A 20,782-nucleotide genomic window follows, 5' to 3' on the forward strand; every position below is an offset into this window, starting at 1 on the left:
GGAGGGAACTCCAGGCTGCCACAGGGTGTTGGGGTGCAAGAGTGAGGAGTGCAAGTTTGGAGAGGGAGTTTGCGTCAGCCTCTAGCTGACTCCTGCATCCAATCTCTTTTTCCCAGTGCTTGTGCTCCAAAATTCAGGATGCAGAAGGGGGCTTCAGGCTATGGCAGCATGAGGGAATTTGAGTGCTGGCTCACGTCTAGCATGGGGTGTAGGGTACAGGCTGCAATGGGGAGGCACATGCCACAAATAGTTTTGGGTTGGCAGTGCAGTGGAGCTCAAACAACCTGGCTCTGTCCTGTCGCACATTGCTCCCATTATACGTTGGTTGACTGAGTGTAAGAAACCCCTCTGTGCTTCCCCATGGGGAAATGGGTAAGGTATAGGTGGTCTCTGTGTGTTGCCCTGCTGCTACGCCTGCAAGTGTCACCCAGCGCTGCTTGGACAGTGCTAGAGGTGCGGAGCACAGAGCTGCCTCCCCATCCTCCACATCCCAGAGACTGCAGAGTTAAGCCTGCACTCAGCCAGCTGGCTGCTTCTGGGAACAGTGTGGACCCAGACAGAGGCAGCCTACCTGAGGATCACAATCGACTTGCAGCAGCCACAGGATTTACCAGCCAATTGTGATTGACAGGTTGAAGACCATTGGATTACCAAATGTATTTTGGCATCTTCAAGGCGTAATGCTTCTCCCCGTTGTTCTCACCTCCTCCGAAGTCATGCTTCTAGACTTTGCTGGAGGCTCACCCATTTGTAAAGTTTTCTTGTCTCTCTTGGAAAGAAGGCTGTTCAGAAACCTAAGTGGTTTTACTTGAGTATTTTGGTGGGGTCATTTTGGACAGAACAGGTGCCAGAGTAGTTTACTTCTGTTCTCCAGACTGAGAATGTGTAGCAAGGATGAAGAGCTGTGATGTCCTGCTTCCTGCTTTGCTAAAAGCAAAAGGGAGGAATGCTTGTGAGTCTACTCTTAGAAAGCATTTTTCCCCCTAAAAGCACTGATGAACTGCTGGTATAGGTTGAATCTTGCTAGTCCAGTGACCTCAGGACCTGACTGGATCCAGATGAGAGAATTTTCCAGCCCACGTGTGGTCATTTTTGTCTAGCAGCATTACCAAAACTGCCACTGCTTGCTATGCTCTTAGAAGATGTTTGTGGTAAATTACAGCAAAATGAAAGCACAGAACACCAAGAGCCAGGACTGGTGCCTGTAAACAAACTTTATGGGACCACAGAAAAGTTGGCCTCACCCAGGATAAGTGGCCCTCTGGCTAATTAAAATCATGTCAGATTATGGATGTAGCTGGACGAGAGTCTTCTGGACTATGGAAGTTCAATCTGTATGATATATTGAGAGAGTGCAAGTGTCAGACTTCTTTGGTTTTTTTAATGGCTAGTATATGAAAAAATCAAATATGCTGATTTGTAACATTTTGATGGAAATGCTACTGAGGTACAACATACAGTTGACTTCAGCAGTATGTAAGTAATCATATATCATGTAAACTTTTCTTTTTCTCCATGTGGTTTTTGTTAAAATAAAGATGTCTGTTGTATGAACAGTTTAAATATGGAAATGTGTTTGTGTCAGTCTTCCTTTAATGTAGTATTTGGTAGACTTAAACTACAGCAGGACCATACAGTTGGTGGTTCATACAGCAATTGTAAAGGCTTTCAGAAGTATAGCAATCAAATTTTTGGTTCCTTAGATAACTACTGTTCTTGTTAGAATTAAATAAATTAGTGTTTTATTCTGCCTTAAACATTTTTGTTAATATATAATCTGTTTTTCTAAGGTCAAAAGAAATAGACTGGCAGCCTTATTTCACTACACGACTTGTTGATGATTTTGCCACTCATCTTCGAGTGTTCAGAAAAGCTCAACAAAAAATAACAGAAAACGATGATCAAATGAAAGGTATTGCCTTAATTTAAAATACATTTGACTTTTTGTTGTAGACTCTGCATAGCAAATTTCTCTGTTCTCTTATAAAAATGGCTTGGATTATGTGTAGTCAATTACTAATGACTTACAAAGAGTGTTTCACATACACAAATATTTTTTAATGTCTTTTGTGTTGGTACAGCAGAAGACCTTGTAGATACATTCTTTGAGGTTGAAGTTGAAATGGAGAAGGAAGTCTGTCGTGATCTAGTCTGCACTTCTCCCAAAGATGAAGAAGGTTTTTTTTTAATGATTATTTTTAAGAGTTAGGTTGCTACATTAAGCTATGCTAGAAACGTTTATTATGGCATCAGCCAATAACACAAAAGAAATTCAAATCTAAGCTGATAATTTTATTGCAGTCAGTTCTGACATGGTATTTCATATATTTGTTGATCAGTGGCAGTGACAATATGTGGTGAGGGCTGGAAAGAATTTCAGGTAGAAATGTGACTTTGTTCAGGTTCATGAGATCCTTTTATAACTGGTAGGAAGGAGGGAAAGGCTATTTAATTTTACTTATAGCTATCATCTGGATGAGGAAACAAGGATTTTTTTTTAAAATATTAAAAATCAATAATAGTTAAAAATTCATCCCATTAATACTATAGTCACTGCCTGATTCAGAGCAGGGAACTGAATCTTAGTCTTTCCCATGTGAGTACCCTAAATGCTGCTTTTCTAGGGGTGAGTGTCATTCTCACTGGAACCATTCTGTTTTGAGTAAATTATTCATTGGGTTAGAGTGAGAGAGAGAATCTGGCTCTGTAAACCGTTCATTAGGGTACTTTGGGTTCTAGGAATTGTAGAATTGTAGGAGTGGGAAGGACTTGGAAGTGATCATCTAGTACTGTGCTCTGTAATCATGGCAGGACTAAATATTATCAAGACTGTCCCTAACAGGTGTTTGTCTAACCTGCTCTTAAATCTCCAATGATGGAGATTCCACAGCCCCCTTAGCAGTTTATTCCAGTACTTAACTACTTGAGCAGTTGGCAAGGTTTTCCTAACGTGCATCCTAAACCACCCTTGTTGCAGTTGTAACCCATTGATTCTTGTCCTATCCTCTGAGGTTAACAAGAACAGTTTGCCTCCCTCTTCCTTGTAAAAACCTTTTATGCACTTGAGAATTGTTACGTTTTCTGTCGGTCTTTTATTTTCTAGACTGAACAAGCCCCATTTTTTCAGTCTTCCTTCGGGTCATTTTTTTTAGACCTTTAAGCTTTTTTTTGTTCTTCTCTGGACTTTCTCCAGTTTCTTCGTGTATTTCTTGAAATGTGCACCCAGAACAGGATATAGTTCTCTAGCTGAGCCCTAATCAGCATGGAGTAGATTGAAATAATTGAAATTAGAGTGGATTGAAAGAATTACTACTTACGTTTTTGCTTACTATGTTGTGTTTTGTTAATACATCTCAGAATGTTTGCTTGTTTTGCAGCATTATTACACAGATGATACATAATATTTAGCTTACCTATGACTTCCCATTACCCTTACTAGGCAGTCATTTCTCATTTAGTATTTATGCAACTGTTTGCTTTTTTCTAATGGGAGTACTTTGCCTTTGTCCTTATTGAATTTCATCCTTTTTACTTCAGGCCATGTCTCTTGTTTGTCCAGGTAATTTTGAACTTTAATCTTGTCATCCAGAATCTTTAAGTGTATTTTTTGTCGTTATATAAACCACTGACAAAGTTGTTGAATAGAAGTGATCTTTGCCAAACCCCTCTTCATCAGCCCTTCAAACTTGGCTGTGAACCACAGAACTACGTTTTGGGAGTAGTTATCAAACCTAGAATAGCTGCTGTTAGCAGTTTTCTCCACCTTCTGAAATACATTCCCAGAATCTGTTGGATTATGTGTGCCAGGCTGGTTTTTTTGTGACAGGTGTTTGGATAATTCAAGTCCCTATCACCACCAAGTCTTGTGCTTGGGATGATTTTGTTGGCTTAACAGCCTTATCCATCTTTTCTTTCTGATCTGTAGTAGATCCCCTACCCTTGTTTTTTTTTTGGCCCTGTTGTCCTTACTTCTGTTTCAACACGCTTGTTGCTTTTTCCCATCTCAACCTCAATTCAAGAGCGTACATTTTTAATTTATAAGGCAACAACTCCTCCCTTTCTTCTCAGCCTGTTCTTGCAGACTAAGCTATACCTGTCTCTACCAGTATTCCAGTTGTGTATTATCCCACCAAGCTATCTATGATGCCAACTGAGTTTATTAACTAGCATTTCTGGTGTTTCCTGTTTGTTCCCCATACTTCTCACATTGATATACTGACATCTTAAGATACTGGTTTGATTTCCCCTTACGTTCTCTTTTAACTCTCCTTATCACTGATACAGATCTCTCCCCATGATTCCAGTTCTTCTCCCAGGTCTTCATGTAGACATGAGGGGCTTTTGTCACCTGTTCCCATAAAACCTGGTTTAAAACCCTCCTCGCCAGGTTAGCCAGTCTATATATTTTTTCCCCTTTCTTGACAGGTGGACCCAGTCTCTGCTTAGTTGTCCCAGAACAGCATCCTATGGTCAAGGAAGCTTAAGCCTTCTGACAATACTATTCTTACAGCATTCATGTCTCTGCTTTGTGTGATGCAAAGGAGGGATGAAATCAGGGGCTCACGTGAGTGCTCTGACAGCTGAACGATTAGTTATTTTGGGATGGGTCCTTCTCTCATACACTCATCCTGAGAAACTGCCAAACAAAAGTTTAATGGAAACTGATTTATTCCTACAAAGAGTTTGTTTCAAATAGCTTGCCTCTCCCAACCAAAAACTTTTTTTTGGAAAATCGTGAAGTGCTCTGTGCATAAGTGGTGAGAAAATGCACTAGGGAAGCTGTCAATGTATAAAATCAGTGAAGTAATTTTACTGTCTAGGTTATATCAGTTTGGGGATTACTGCACTGGTAGGGCTTGAATACAGTTACTTATGTTTGTATAAAGTAGAGAAACAAAACTTGCAAATGTGAGCATCATTGCAAAGTATATTTAATGATTTCAAATTCAGTCCATAAACTAAAGTTTTTCTGTTAAGAGAATAATGGGAAAGAACATTACTACTACTCTATATTGGATTAATACCTTTTCCCCCCCTCCTAGGATTCCTAAGGGATCTGTGTGAGGTGTTACTGTATTTATTGCTACCTCCTGGAGACTTCCAGAACAAGATCATGCGATACTTTGTCAGGGTAAATTTAACGTTTGTATTTTACCCTAAGACTTCAAGTCCCATGTATTCTAAAAGAGATTTAATTCACTTTGTGTTGTATAAAATGTAGTAATCAGCTAAGACATTATATCAGATGATGATTTTCAACATAATAGGCTAGGTACTTGTTTTCATATAGAGGTTTTTGTATGACATTGGTAAACAATTCTAGATGACTGGTTAAAGTTATAAGTTATTGGATACGCAATAGTCACTGAGGTTTTGTCAACAAAACTCAAGGAGCATCCACATACAAACCGCATTTTATGGACAGAAACTGTTGACAAAAAAGCTGTGTAGACACTCCAGGGGCCCTTCTGTCGACAGAGCAGATCAAAAGATCTATCCGCTTTTAGATGTAGATGCCATCTGTTGACAGAAGTTTTGTTAGAATATCTCTTTCGGTGGTAACTTCTGTAGACAGATGCATCTAGTTCAGATGTATCCCAGGGTTTTTTTGATACTGTAATTCTTCTGTATTTAAAATGGAAAATAACAGACTGCAGGTCCGTTTTTCAGTTATCACCATTGTATTGCTCAACTAATGTTAATGTTCTTAAAATCTTATGGGGAAGAGTGTTTTGTCATATTTCTCTAATACTATGTTGTCTAGAACGTCTTTCGTGAGATCAGATGCTTAGTTTCTGTATTTGGCACACAGAAAACCAAGGGTAGGTCTACACAGCAAAATTATTTGAAAATAAAAATTGAAATTGAATGTTTTGAGTAAACAATTTGACACTTTTTAGATATAGAGGACAGATTTGATTTGTGTTACATTTTTCAGGAAATCCTTGCCCAAGGAATTCTTCTTCCATTAATAAACCAGCTCAGTGATCCTGATTATATTAATCAGTATGTCATATGGATGGTAAGCTTTTTTTTTTTTTTTTTTTCCCCTCTTCCCAGGGCTTCTGTGGTACTTCCACTCTAAAAATTCCCATTGTAATCCACTGCATTGGTGGCTTTATAACTTTCTCTTCCCCCCGCCCCCCCCCCCCGCATGATAGGTTAAGTTTTGCTCTCTGCCTGCAGATGAATTTCTTTTACAAGCTTGAGTGAAAATTGGGTCTTTTGTGTCTATGTACAATCAAGTTAAGGAAGAAAGTAATTTGTCTTCACTATAAAATCATAAAAATAATTCTTGAAGTACTTGAGATGTCTATTCCTGCAGTAGTCAGTATTCTTATGGAAACATCTTTGTTGAAAACTTGTGAGTTGCATCAAAAATTTAGACATAGCACATCTCAAATCACACTTTGCACACTCACACTATTTTCTTAACCATGATGCACAGCTAAGGAAGCCTTGCTTGCGCATATGTAAGATTAAAGTTGCACAGTTTTGAAGGCACACAATAGAAATATCTTTTAAATTATGCACAGAAGGGCAGAAGTAAAGTGCATGTGCAACCTTATGCTTTTTTAGTGAGGTAGCTGTTTTAGTCTGTAGCTTTGAGAACAAGAAGTGTTGTGACACCTTCTAGACTAACAGATATTTTGGAGCATAAGCTTTCGTGGGCAAAGACCCACTTCATCAGATGCACGAGTGAGGGGTGGTGGTTTCAAAGGGGTATTTAAAGAATGAGGTCCCAGTAAAAGGGGTGTCAGCTCCGGCCCTCCCTTTTACTGGGACCTCATTCTTTAAATACCCCTCTGGAACCAACCCCGCACTCATGCATCTGATGAAGCAGGTCTTTGCCCATGAAAGCTTATGCTCCAAAATATCTGTTAGTCTAGAAGGTGCCACAAGATGACTTGTTCTCTTTTTGTTTTCTATCTTTTCAGTATGTAACTGCAGTTTTAATGTTCTCAGTATGTATATAGACAATAACAGTGCAGCAAATCATAAACCTATGTTGATTGACATTAATTATATTACCTTCCTTTGATTCTTAATTAATCAAATATTGTATCAGCTAGTCCATTATCTTGCCTAGATGGATGTTGGGTAGACAGGCCTATGTTATAGTTTTTTTTCAAGTCGGACTCTTTTTCTGAAAATTCAGATGATAGCATACTACGTCCTGAGAAATTTTGACTTATTTAGATTCCAATCAGGCTAGAAAGAAAAATTTCCAATTTCCAAAGTTGTGCTGTGTCTGCTTCTCTTGATTTTTCTTGAGCAAGTCCTGTTTGAAGGCGCTCCACTCTTGCCCTTTGACGCTTGTCATTGCTCCTCTATCTCCTGATGCATGAGCTGAGCAGTCTGAAAGCTGTTGATTTCACACACAGACCAGCTGCAACTAGGGAACATACATATGAACTCATGCATCATACATTCCAATTCCTTGACGTCATGTCCCACCCTGACCCAAAGTGGTAGAACATGCGGAAGGTGATGAGTCCTTGTGGGTGAGCCTGTACTCTACAGTGGTCCCATGGCCCACTGAGAATATTAGTTGGTGGAGCCTCTGTGTAGCTGATGTTGAAACTGCCACAAGGATTTATTTCTCCATAGATAGAACAAATCCATGAAAACAGTTTGAATTTTGTGGTTGTTATGATCTGTTATGGTTTTAAAGTGATGACGCTATATAGTGTGCATTTAAAAATTACAATTTTCCCTTAATTATCTGATTCTAGTTCATCATGGATAAGCGTAGGCTATGCATAGACTTTTTTCTTGTGTAATTTGGGTTATAAATTTTCTGACTTTCAGATTCGTGATTCCAATTGTAACTATGAGGCCTTTATGAATGTTATTAAGTTAAGTGACAATGTAGGGGAGCTGGAAGCGGTAAAAGATAAGGCTGGAGAAGAACTGCAGTATCTTCGATCCTTAGATACAAGAGGAGATGGTCAGTATTTTTCATTTTTATGAAGAAATAAGGACAAGTTTGCAGCAAGATTTTTTTGAAATTATAGGAGGAGTATTAAAATGTGAACTCTCACCTTACTAAATAGTGTTGTAAGTGCTTTTAAAAATATTATGTGAAAGATTCATACCAGTGTTTTCTCTTATGTGCAATCTAAAAGACTGACTTCTCTGCACTCTCTTTTCAGTGGTGGCCTTTATCATGATTCTAATAGTAATTTTTTTTCTCTTACAAAGTGAAACTTTTTATAAAAATCCAATGTTCTGTTTGAAACCTGCCTGTCTGGTTCTGACTTTCAGTAGTACGTCGTCTATTAATGGTGGATTATTCTCAATTTTTAAAATAATAATTGCAAGTTATATTGATAAGGGAAGGAAAAGAGACTTAAGTTCTTGTAGTATAAGTTAAATTGTAAAACAGGAGCACACTTCACTGTAAATATTGACAGTGATATCCATTATGAAGGTATCCTTACAGAAAGAACAAAGCAAAAAACTGATAATGTATATTTTTGAAAAGTGTGTTTTAAATTGATAATATACTAAAAGGCAATTGTTTAATGACTAATTGTTTCTACTACAGTCGTCTTTGTTCTTAGATCTTGTCGTGTTTTGTTTTCAGATATCAATACCATAAAAAATCAAATAAACAGCTTATTATATGTTGTTAGAGTATGTGATTCAAGAATACAGAGGTTGCAGTCAGGAAAAGTAAGTATTTTTTATTTAGTACTCTTTCTGATGTTGTTTTGTTTTACTTGTAAATTGTGAGATTGTCAGAGACAATTAGACTTGCTAGAGGTTGTCACAGTATCTCTTGAGTTCATAAAAGCCATAGCCATATTTTCCCTTAAAGTTTATACTGTTTAGTATATAATAAATATAGTGAACAGTATATGCATAGCTACAGTTGCGCTTCATACTTCCAGTTTTATACCGGAAATTCACATGCCAGAGCTTCTGTTAGAAAATATTTAGTGCTGTATTTCTGAACATATAGCTGTTGTGCTATATTGTGGTTTTAAACTCTTCCAATAAGGAAAGAACTGCAGTATGCTGCATAGCTGACTAAGTTAAAAATTAGGAGAAAACAGATTCTCTGACATACTTCCAACTTCCTGGGGTTAACTTCTTTACCTCAGTTAAATTCCTGCCTCTGTTTAGGAAATTCATGCAGCAAACTGTCTAGAGTCCCTTAGACAAAGTCCGTCTTTCAGCTGTATAAGTTTTAATGTTGCTGTATAGTTATTGGTAGTAGTTCAGTTATTCAAACTGCTACTTTTTCAGAATTACCAGTGATATTTTTCACTGCTTAGTTCATGTGTACCAGTTGAACCTTTCTAGCCTGGCCCTCTGTCTTCCTACAACATTCTTGGTGTGGCATAATGTTAGTTAGCCAGATGTCCACTTACCATATGTGTGACCAAGTTTTCCAGTCTCTTAAAGTTTGTTTACAGCCGGCAGTCCTGGCTTCCAGTGTACTGTGCTGTTACTTAACTTTAATTTACCCCTAAATGTCTTATAAGGTGCCATAAGAAGTAGAAGTGTTAGTAAAGCTGTTAGACAATATTGATTGTCCATGGTTTGGCAGATCCTCTGGTTAAATTGGGTGGATGCCAGAGTATAGCAGTTAAATTTCATCAGAAATTCATCTCGTTCTTGCTTCCTCAGTTCTCACAGCCTCTCATGTTGCTGCCTAGTCTCTAGCCTCTCAATTTTGTGAAGGTCGAGAAATTCATGGATTCTTATTATAGCATATCTGAGTTTGCCCTGTTTCTTGGGGCTCCCTCAGTGGTTAAACCTGGATATAGCATAAAGATGGTATGGGTTGTGCTTATTGACTTACACATTACCCAGTGTGTAGAGCTCTGGTTTCTGACAGGGGCTTTTGGCACTACTGTAATACAATCAACAAAATAACTAATGGAAGTCACACATGAATTCAAACATCTATCTCACATTTCGATCATGGAGTAATGATGAATTGACTGCAGAATTTCAGGTGATGGCATGTCTCTTTTAAGATGCCTCTTCCACAGAAGCTAGGAATGAGTGAAAGGGAATGGATCACTTGTTCTGTTCTGTCTTTTTGGGGTACCTTTCACTGGCCACTGTCAGAAGGCAAGATACTGGGTTAGCTGGACCTTTGGTCTGACTCTCTGTGGCTGTTCTTATATTCCTGTGTACTAATTTCTTTAGAAAATATTTTAGAAGATTTGTGATGAATATTTTCTGAGCTACACATATACTGGGCTTTTATGAACACTTACGTTTAAAGTAGTTGCCCGCAGTACTTCTCTGACAGGGGCCTGGGATAGAATCTGTTTCCCCATAGGACATGAATAATCTGTGCTGTACATAAACTCAGCTATGGGTAGTTAGCCCCACAATTTTTGTTTGTGCAATGATTCTATAAACTGCTATTTTAAAAACCAATCCAAACACCAAATAAGCTCACTGTTCAAAATAAATCTGTTGACATTATAATATAAATTACTTGTTGGGAGTACTTTAAAAATATGAAAAGCAAATAAAAATAATGTATTATAAAAGCTGTGTCCTATATTTTGCAGGAAATAGATACTGTGAAGCTGGCAGCAAACTTTGGAAAACTTTGCACAGTCCCTCTGGACAACATTCTGGTAGATAATGTTGCACTACAATTTTTTATGGGTAAGCAAATACTAATTTTAATTTTTTTTTTCCTGAGGTAAGCATATGAACTAATACACATTTTTTTGTCTTGTGCCGTAAGTAGGCATGATTAGTCTTTGCCATATTGGGTCTGGGCTAAACTGATATTATTCTAAACTTTGTTTTATGTTGAAGTCATCTTCAAAGAACTTTCAGACATAGTGATTGAGCCGCAAGCCTGATTCAGATGTGTCACTTAAGTTGTTTGTTTTTTTTTTTTTTTTGAAAGATTCTCTCTAAGATTGCTTCCCTGTTAAGGAATGAATATTGTTGGAACTGGTAATATTTTTTAATCTTAAATCAAATAATAAAAAATTTTGATCACACTGATTACCTTGTACTCGAGGTCATCCTATTGAGACTACTTGTGGTATGTCTGAATTTGGAGGATTGCAAGACTTGTAGAAGGCTCCGGATATGTCCTTTTGTTTAAAGATACCTTTAAGAAGCATTTCACTTTTAATACCTCTAAAATGTAATAATATGTAAGAATAAGAATGTCTGTCTGTCTTTAGATTGTTGGACTTTGTAATAAATCACACGATTGATGAAGGAATGACACTTGTTTACAAATTTCGCATAGTATCATTTTATTCTATTGTACTCTAACATTGGAAGAATTAACTAAAAGTTAACGTTTAAACTTCAGTGAACAGACCTATTTTTACCTCAGGCTTCATTTCCTTTTGGCTCCTACCATGGTTCACGTAGTCCTATTATATCACGTGAGTGTGTGGTTGCAATTCAGATCTGTCATGTTCATTCTTTAATGTAAAATGCAGCTCTAGTTTTAGATTTTCCTCCAGACTTCGCTTTTTTTTTTTTTTTTTTTTTTTTGATGAATTCATGTGAATATCCTCGTTTGGGAACAGTGATGAGAAGAGGATGTTCGTCAGTAACATAGCGTCAAGGTAGTCTTAGCCAAAACTATAATCGAATCCAGAAGCTTTTACCTAATTTAATATTTCTGACCTAGTTGTCTCTTACGTCAGGATGTGAAAGTCTTTAAAATGTTTTAATTCTTACAGTTATAATTACAGCTATGACTGATTTTTATAGATTACATGCAGCAGACTGGAGGCCAAGCACATCTCTTCTTCTGGATGACAGTGGAAGGGTACAGGGTTACAGCACAGCAGCAGCTGGAAGTGTTACTAAGCCGACAGAAAGATGGAAAACATCAGACTAATCAAACTAAAGGCTTGTTAAGAGCAGCTGCAGTTGGAATTTATGAGCAGTACTTATCAGAGAAGGTAGGAATTCTTTAATGTTGCTAATTTTAGTATTGGCAAGTATTTGTGGAATGTTTTAAAATAAGTGTACGTTGCTGTGTCAGAACTCTGTTGAATTTAGAACAATCACAAGCTAACGTCATGTGAAATAGATTTGGCGAAATACTTAATTACAAGAAAACAGAATTTTTGCACTTTATACCAGAATGAGTTCACTTGTATCAAGTTTAGGGTAAATAGTTCCTGCTAGCTAGTCTGTGAAGGGATGCTGGCATTAGCGCATCAGCCTGTCCTATCAAAACACAATGCATACAAGTTATTCAAAAGTTGGTTGACTCAGACAAAGAAAAGTAATTTGAAAACTAAGGGAGTAAAAGAGTCTCTTTCCAGAGAAGACATGGGGTCATAAGGCATAAGCCCTTCCATCTGTTCTAACCTTGCTTTAAAAGTGGCCTACTTTGCCAGTGAAATGATTTGCTGTCCCTCTGATACATCCACCGGACAGTTTGGCACAGTTTGACCGGTGCCTCAAGTATGGTATGTTAACAGTGCTATGATGCAGGTCTGAATATAAGAGAGACTTGTTGTTGTTATATTGGGAAGTGTAACCATCATAGTGATCTCAGTGTTCTGCTTTGAGTAGTGTACGTAACGATTCTCCACTCCATGTACTATTTGCTTCCCAGGCCCTTGATAGATTTTTCTGTTAGCAGCAGCTGCTTGGCTCTTATATGTTTTCTGTATAACCTACTGTAGTGTTCTGTGGGTCTTTACCTCTTACATGCCTTAGGGCATGTCTGTACTGATGTGGGCGGGCTCAGCACACTGCGATTGATCTTCTGGGGATTGATTTTTTTGCCACATGTGTGAAGATGTGGCAAAATTGATCTCTCTGGGCTCGGCCGTTGACACTGGTACAGCACGCTGATGCGCAGAGTAAGGGATGTCGGCGCGAGCCCAGAGATTGGTGGTCTACACCAAGGAACAAAGTCAATCCTGATATATAGATGCTAGTCACACAAATGGTATGGCTAGAATAGCATGTCTGGGATCAACTTTGATCCCTAGTGTAGAGCAGGTCTCAGCGTTTTGTTTAGTTAGTTTAGCATTCTAGATAGTGGTTGTGGTTGTTGGCATAGATATATAGAGAGAATTGTGAAAGGCTTCACTATTTTCTTCTTTTTTTTTTTTTTTTTCCCCCCCCCTCAATTTGTTCTGGGGAACTTCTTTGGTCTGCCTGAGCATGCCTGGCTCAGTACATTTCGAATGCTGCCTTTCTTGTCGTGTGACTGTCCAGATCAGCTATGGCCCCTGAGTGTACCCATTGTTTGGCAATCTCTTTGCTTCCAAATGTCTAATTTGGCCTGGCTCTAGAATCTAGAGAGAGGAATAACTGACGGACCATATTGAAGCTTTTGTTGATGGATTGCTCCATTTGTTCTCTTCTGAGTTTCACCTAAGGGGAAGATCTTGGAGGCTGGGAAGGCCGTACAAGGAGGATCTTGGTCTGTTGTCACAAGTAGGCAGCTCCTGAGAAGTGCTAGGTCTGCAGTGTTGGAAGCCTTGACTTCTCAGTTCAGTACCATAGAAGTGAATGTCACTTTCTTTACTACTGATGGGGCAGATGGATCCCAGAATGCTTTAGAGAAACACAGCACCAGCATGTCCCAGAATTATTTGCCTCCAAATCAGCACAATCTCTTTTTCAAATTTACCACAGGTCCCTTGACATTTGGCTCCATAGGCATTGACAAAGTCAGAGTGCCCATCTTTTGCCCCAGCCACATTCCGAACCAGTTGTACCATCCAAGTCAACTGCTACATCATCATCAGTCCACTTGGTACCACAGGAGTTGATTCTGGAAACTTCTCAGTGTTAAGAGCTGCAGTCCCCACTGCTTGTGGGTAATGGGATGCCTCTTGGTAGTGAGTCCCAGTCTCCAGATTACCATTGCTTCCTGGTGTCACAGAATTCTTCACTCTTTTTTTCTACTGTTCCCTCATTTAAGGACATTTAAGAGGATGGAGACAAATCAGTCTCCTCTTACCAATGTGGGGTTCCCTGCCTGACCATTACAGGAACACACACTTTGACAAAGACCCTCACCTATGTGAGGGATACTGAGATCAGTCCTGAATACCATCCCTTCTCCTATAAGGGTTTCTCCAGTGGCCATTCTGTGGTTCTTGGTTGGTATATTGGCAGCAGTTTGCTAAACTTTCTGCTCTCTTGCATCAAAAACTAGCTTTGCGTGGGTTTCTCCATCAACCTCCAACACAAGGAGTAGTTTGAGAAAAAGGCTAGAGTAAACTGTTGGAACAAAGTCTGGACACTGTATGAAGCAAGCAGGAGGGTTTATTGCACACAGCACTAGTGGAGTGCCACTTCGCCCATTGGGACTCAGTGTAGCACTGCCAGGCAATAGATTACAATTGATTATATAGTTTATTGATGGGGAGAGGGAAACTACGACATGGGTGTCACCCATGTCTGGATAGGCTCTAGCAGCAAGACAAAATGAACACAATAAGCCAATAATCTTAAAAGGTTACAGAGTATCTCTGCCCATAGCTGATGGAGCATTTTCTCTCTAGTACAGGTGGTTTCCTTCACATGTTAACCAAAACAGGTATACAATGACCAGTTCATGTCAAGGTAGGATAAGGGATGTGGCAGTGCTTCCACACTGTTGCATCTAGGGGGTTTACCTAGAAGATTTAAAGCACAAATCATTAACAGCACTAACAATTTGTTTCCACGTGCAGGGCCTCTCCGTGGAATGTAGTTGCTGAGGCAGCTTTCTCCCTTCAAACTTCAAGACCCTTCCTGCCCTTCTCTGGGTATTGTGAGGGAGATCAGGGAGAAGGGGGCCCAGCAAGGCATCTGGTGAGAGAGCTAAGGAGAAGGGGTCCCAGCAAGGTATTTTTCTACTCATGCTAGCTGAGTTTCTTATTTTATAGGCCTACTCCAGACTTTAAGAATTGAATAGGGGGTCTTTAGCACAAACCATGGCCTGCCTGAGGAATTTTCTCCCTACAAAACAAATAAGTTAATTGTCAAACCCATATTTCACTTTCTCCCTGAGGCAGTTATGTTTCCATCCCTATCAGTCACCACTGCATTTTTGTCAATTCCAAGACCTTGTGAAGAGAGAGTGGCTGATGGCCTCCAGCTGCCTCTTGAGCAGGCTGAAGGCTTACATCACAAACTTCTGCATATTTTACAATTGTCATCTTACTGCCAACTTGTAAATGGGCAGGTAAGCAATACTGTTTGCTTCTCAGGGCTCTGAATGTTAGTTTTCTTGCCTGCTACTTAATTCTCTGAATATAGATGCCATAAACTTAGCAAGGTATAAGCATCACTCTGGGCTTATGATGAGGATAGACCTTAATGGACAGAAGTTTTATCCACATGACCCTCCAATTTCAGATCACAAGTTAGCAGGCAGTCATGACTAAAGTGTGACTACACAAATAACAGGTTTGCATAATTTATTAAACATCTTCTATAGAAACATAGAGAAGACTTTGTTTTTATTCAGAACCCCTCTTCAAATGTCCTTGGGTGGCACAGAAGGGGCTGCTAGATTCAAATACAGAACAGTTGTCATGTGCAGCACATTGTGGCTCCAGTTCTTAAAATTCTTGAAGAGGTTCATCATACTGTTGAGGACCTTCCATTTGATCATAAGAAGCTCTTAAGTTAATTGGCAAGCTGCAAACTTTTGCGCATGTCCCTGTTTTTGGAGAATATTTTACCATTTCCAGTTGGTTTTGGTGGTATACTGCAGCAGACAAGTGGGTCACGGAAGTTTATAACATTGACTATACCATCCATTTCAATCTTTTCCTTCCATCCTCCTGTCATGAGACTATACTGAGTCAGCAAGTACACTCTCTCCTCTATTTAGGATTAGTGGAATCAGTCCCATTTCCTCACGGGGTAGAGGGGGAGCAAGGGTTTTACTCCTAAATTTCTTGGGTCAAAGGAGGATGAAGAGTGGATCTAATACAACTGAACAAGTGTGCATTTGCAAAATTCCACATGGTGACTCTAGCAAGTATAATCTTCTCTAGATGCCGATTTCCGTATAGTAATACCTCCCACGCTCTGTTGATAACATGTGCTTCATAATGGTCCAGGATCATTTTCAGTACGAAGTGCTTCCTTTGGCCTCTCTTTGCTCCCAGGAGTGTTCTCAGAGGTTTTAAGGGGTAGTAGGTGCTTACTTTGTAGCTTTCCTCCATTTCAGCGACTGGTTATTCAAGGACTGATTTAACAAAGCAATACTAGATTTCAGTCAGATAGCTTTTTCTTTCAGGAGTTGTCTTAGCTAAACTTGAAGTTCAGTTTAGCCCTCGTGTGGAGAATACAATTAATAGTGGCATATTTTGATTTGTTGGCGGTCAGGGACAGATTCAGAACTTCTGGATCTGATTGGATCAATTCAAGGAAGTCCTCATGCTACTGTAAGGAAGTGTTTGCACTTGCAGGGCCAGGTGGCAGCTTGTAGCTTTGTGGCCAAGCGTGCTTCTCTGCATTATTACTGGCCCCCTTAGGTCCCTTCAGAGATGAAGCATCTCTCTGACATTTATCTATATTCCAGTTCACCCTGTTGTACAATAATTACTAAGAAGAGTTCAGTTTTCTGTATCATCCAGCTGGGATATTTTACAAACAGCAAATTCACTTCAAAAGCAAGGAAGCAAATACAGACTTTTTTTTTTTAAAAAGTATGCCTTTGCATGCTCGCACTTTAATTTTTTACAAAGCATTTACACGTATTCTTGAGACGATTCTCCTCATCTAATACTGGATAACCTTCAGAAAATTTCATGATACTCAAGTGAAGATAATGTGAAAAACTTAAACATGATTCATATAATTCTCATTAACTTAGAATGGCAACTGTATGCATGAACCAAGGAGTAAAATGCCACAGTCTATTTGTATGTTTTTATTTCAGTAACTGATAAAAGAACTTTTTAATAGTACTATGTTGTATTAAGAATGGAGTTTAATTTTTTTCAAATGGAGTGATAGGGTTATTTTGAAGTTAAACACTTCACGCATTGATTTTAGATCTCTGTGACAGGCATCTCCAAGAGTTAATGTTGATGACTCCTTAGTAGCAAAACTGGCAGAAACTTTGAACCATGAAGATCCAACACCTGAAATTTTTGATGACATTCAGAGAAAGGTATAACATAGTCGCTCTTTTTTTAATAGGAATTAAAGAGATTCATTACAGCAAGGTAGTTTGATTTTTAAATCCAAGTGATTTAAATGGCTAAACTCAATAACGATTTATATCAGCAAGCAGGAAACCTTTGATTTTAATGGCTGATGTTAATGATGTTTTGCATTTGTACATTTTAGTTAAGACAAAAACAGAAAGCCGGGGGGGGAACTTTTGATTCTAATTGGCGGGGAGGCTACTACTAAAACATATGAGCTTACAACTGAATATAGCCTTTACACTTAATTTGGTGATACTTGATGATAACCAGGGATATACACTATAGCTATACTTGTTTAAGAAGCTATATAGATTGACCTACATTTACTCAAATTCTTAATTTTTGTTTTATCATGTTAAAATAGTGAATAATGCAATTGTACTACTAATTTTTTTCATGTGAGTTTCTTCAAGACAGTGTTGTAATTTGTTGACTCCAGTAAAACTACCTTAAATATGCTGCATGTGGTAAAGGAAATATATATAGCTGATTAATTGAACTGTTTGTTGTTCTTTGAGTGCTTGCTCATGTTGTTTCATTCTAGGTGGCTATGCATGCCCATGTGCACAGTCATTGGAGACTTTGGCCTTAGCCATATCCATGGTGTTCGCTGGGGCTCCCTCTTGAGTGCCATGCTCACGTGTTCATATATTAGGGATACATCTACACAAAGTCAAGCGCAGATGTGCAATTCTAGTGAGTACAGGGGTCCACTGCTACCCCGATAGGCTGATTTTGTACGTCCATACTAGATGCAGGAAATTGAATCCTGGAAGATTACCTGAGTGGGTTGATCTTCCAGGGTAGTGTATGTGTAGCCTAAGTGTTGCCAACCCCATGCCTTCTCAATTCTTTCATATTCCTGCCCCTCCCTTCTTCTGTTACATTTGGAGAACCTCATCATGCATTGCAAGAGCCTTGGAAGTTCTGAACAGCCCATTGTCTATCTCTTCCTCTGTTGTCTGTGTGTACTTAACTATCCATTAAGTTAACTGTTAGCTTAGCTTTAATTATTAGAGTCCTGGCTTGACCTTCATCATAAATCAGGGCATACCTCTCTTTCCTGGTTTCAATTTGTGTTCATCATGCAGCAGACCAGGGCCTATCAGTGAGTAGTTTGCAGTTTTGGGGGGTGTCCCATAGATAGGACAAGTGCAGGACCTGCAAGAACTTTTGTCCTACAATTTCAAAGGAGCCAGATAGCCACTAGAGAACATCTTCCTCATGGATGCTAGCTTCATTCAGCATCCAAGCTGTCCTGCTTGGACAATATGCCAAGCACTTTGGCACTGATGCAGTGTGCACTGCCATCACTTAGCTCTACCTGGCCCTATTTCCCCTGGCTGATGCTGAAGAAGCACCTAAAACAGCAAAAGCACCCTGGTATTGGAAGACAGAGGGCCTCTGGCAAACAGGTTTGTGCTGGGCATTTGCCTGCTGAAGGATTTCATGGGGGCTACAGCTGAGGTTGAAACCCCTCCATCCCCAGTCCAGTCAGCAGAAGGAGCTGGGAGCAGCTCCTGGAAGTGGCAGGGGCCCTTGGACACACATTGCCTGAAGCTCACGTTGCCTGAAGCCAGCCACAGCAGCTAAAAAACAAATAGGCTGACCAGCACTGCAGACTCTGTCAGGCATTGGACTCTGCTAAAGCCCCAACACCTAATGGCACACCAATCATGGAACTGCCGCATAGGACAGTGGAGCACCCTCAGTCACTTAAGCACAGACGTAGATCCTAATTCCCATGGCCTAGGTTCAGATCCCTGACACCATGCTCTCCTGCTACATGGCATGAGACGCTCCAGTTGAGACACCAGTCCATGTGTCACCAGTGCCGGCAAACTTCTCACCAAAGCAGATCACCACCACTGAAAGCTGCTAGCAGTGAGCACCGAGCCTTCCTCATTGGATACTGCTTCTGAGTCACCTTGAATAGAATTGACATGAGCGAGGACTCGAAGTTGAGAAAAATGGTTATCTACCTTTTGTAGTTGTTCGAGATGTGTTGCTCATGTCTGTTCTATTTGCTACCCTTGAACTCATCTGCTGGAGTTATTGTCACAATGGAATTAAGAGCATGTACAGTTGGTGTTTCTTAATATATTGATGCATGAGCACAGCACTTATGGGGGCCCCACAGCTGACCATAGGGGTATTGCTAAGGCAGAAGTCCCAGAATATGCATTTGGCTTGCACACACCTAGAATTAAATAGACATGAGCAACGCATCTTGAAAAAATAACATTTACAAAAGTTAAGTAGTGGTTTTTTTGTGATGACCATATCCTTAAACATTTTAAAGCTAGTTACTTCATCTTCTTGGACTTAGTTTTCTATTTCTAAAACAAGCATTTCTGCTTTTTCAAATGTTAGTTGGTTTGTTGACTTTTGGTAATATAGCCTGTCAGCTTCCAATCTGATTTTGAGGAAATGAAATTTATTAAATAAGCCTGTAATTTACTTAAAATTTTAAAAAATCATTGTTTGTTTTTATATCTCCCTGTCCCTGTTCTACAGGAGTTATTGCTAAATCTTTCTTCAGATTGCATTAAGAAATTAGTGGCTCCCAAGTATCTAAGATTTGTATTAATCATTGTGCTGTTTTACAGTTCCAGAACACAGTCCTCATAACCCTCATAGATTTTTTTGCTTTAAAAGCAAAGGGTGGGGGGGGATGTAGATATTAAGTAATTTCTGACATTGCTATACTTAGGGTAATATTGATATCTGTGTGCTAAAGGTCCATCTTAGTAAAGCATTCCTATTAAGGACTACATGTAAACATGTGCTTAAGTCCCACTATTTTTTATAATATCAGGGTAAGGGTGGGTTAGTAGATTTTTGTGCCTGAACTAGGACATTTTTAGGCAAGGTTTTTGCAATGATAACTGAAATCTACACCTGTTACTCTTGCAATGAATAACTTTCAGAAATACTGTTCTTAAATACTGAGAAGCTATTCAGTGTGGAAAAGGTTAACTGCAGGGCAGTAAACAAGAGAAAATATATACAGGAAAAGCCCAGTTATCCAACACTTGATAACCAGCACATTTAGTTAACCAGCATGCCCGTCTGGCGCTGCCGGCCACAGCTGCTGTGGGGCTAGTTGCCCAGCTGGAGCTAGCTGTCCGCTGCCTGGCTGGAGGGGGAATCATCATCATCAGTAACCATGGGCTCTCAGCGCCCATTGGTGTCTGATGCCTCTCACCATTTCCTTCCATCTTTCCCTGTCCAGTGCAGAGTGGCTTAGTTTCTGTAGACTAGCTTTGCACCAATCCACTATATCATCTATCCATTCTTTGTGGGGTCTGCCTCTCCTATTCGAACCATCCATTATGCCAAATACTAGGGTCTTGAATTTTTGTTTGTTGTTCATTCTGCAAATATGTCCAAATAGTTGTAGTTTCTGTTTTATAACCTCTGCAGCAGGTTCTCTTTCGGTTGTATCTTCCTATATAATTTCTCATTGGTGACCTTCTGCATCCATTCTATTCTCAGAATCTTTCTATAACAACTCCTTTTGAATGCCAGTATACTTCTTTTTGAATCTTTCGTTATCGCCCATGTCTTACATCCATACAACATGTTGCTGAATACACACGTTTTCAAGATGCTCAGCTAGTTGATTTGCTTTTCCAGATCTT

The 20,782-nt window shown here is 39.3% G+C and overlaps 1 protein-coding gene across 5 annotated transcripts in view; it reads left to right on the forward strand.

Moving 5' to 3' along the window:
• Positions 1 to 20,782, forward strand: part of SNX13 (sorting nexin 13) — a 147,722-nt gene that overhangs the window by 58,249 nt on the left and 68,691 nt on the right. For 4 of the 5 annotated variants that reach the window (XR_012644048.1, XM_074984652.1, XM_074984654.1 and 1 more), the window contains exons 6-14: positions 1,791 to 1,912; positions 2,082 to 2,177; positions 5,043 to 5,131; positions 5,939 to 6,022; positions 7,813 to 7,951; positions 8,591 to 8,679; positions 10,542 to 10,641; positions 11,722 to 11,915; positions 16,994 to 17,098. Coding sequence is in view for 4 of the 5 variants with exons in the window: in XM_074984652.1 (XP_074840753.1) it covers positions 1,791 to 1,912; positions 2,082 to 2,177; positions 5,043 to 5,131; positions 5,939 to 6,022; positions 7,813 to 7,951; positions 8,591 to 8,679; positions 10,542 to 10,641; positions 11,722 to 11,915; positions 16,994 to 17,098 (1,018 nt within the window). In the remaining variant the exon portion in view is untranslated. The remainder of the gene's footprint in view (positions 1 to 1,790; positions 1,913 to 2,081; positions 2,178 to 5,042; positions 5,132 to 5,938; positions 6,023 to 7,812; positions 7,952 to 8,590; positions 8,680 to 10,541; positions 10,642 to 11,721; positions 11,916 to 16,993; positions 17,099 to 20,782) is intronic. The other variant, XM_074984653.1, reaches the window with a different exon arrangement.

This window comes from Carettochelys insculpta, chromosome 2, assembly GCF_033958435.1.
Source record: "Carettochelys insculpta isolate YL-2023 chromosome 2, ASM3395843v1, whole genome shotgun sequence".
Taxonomy (NCBI): domain Eukaryota; kingdom Metazoa; phylum Chordata; order Testudines; family Carettochelyidae; genus Carettochelys; species Carettochelys insculpta.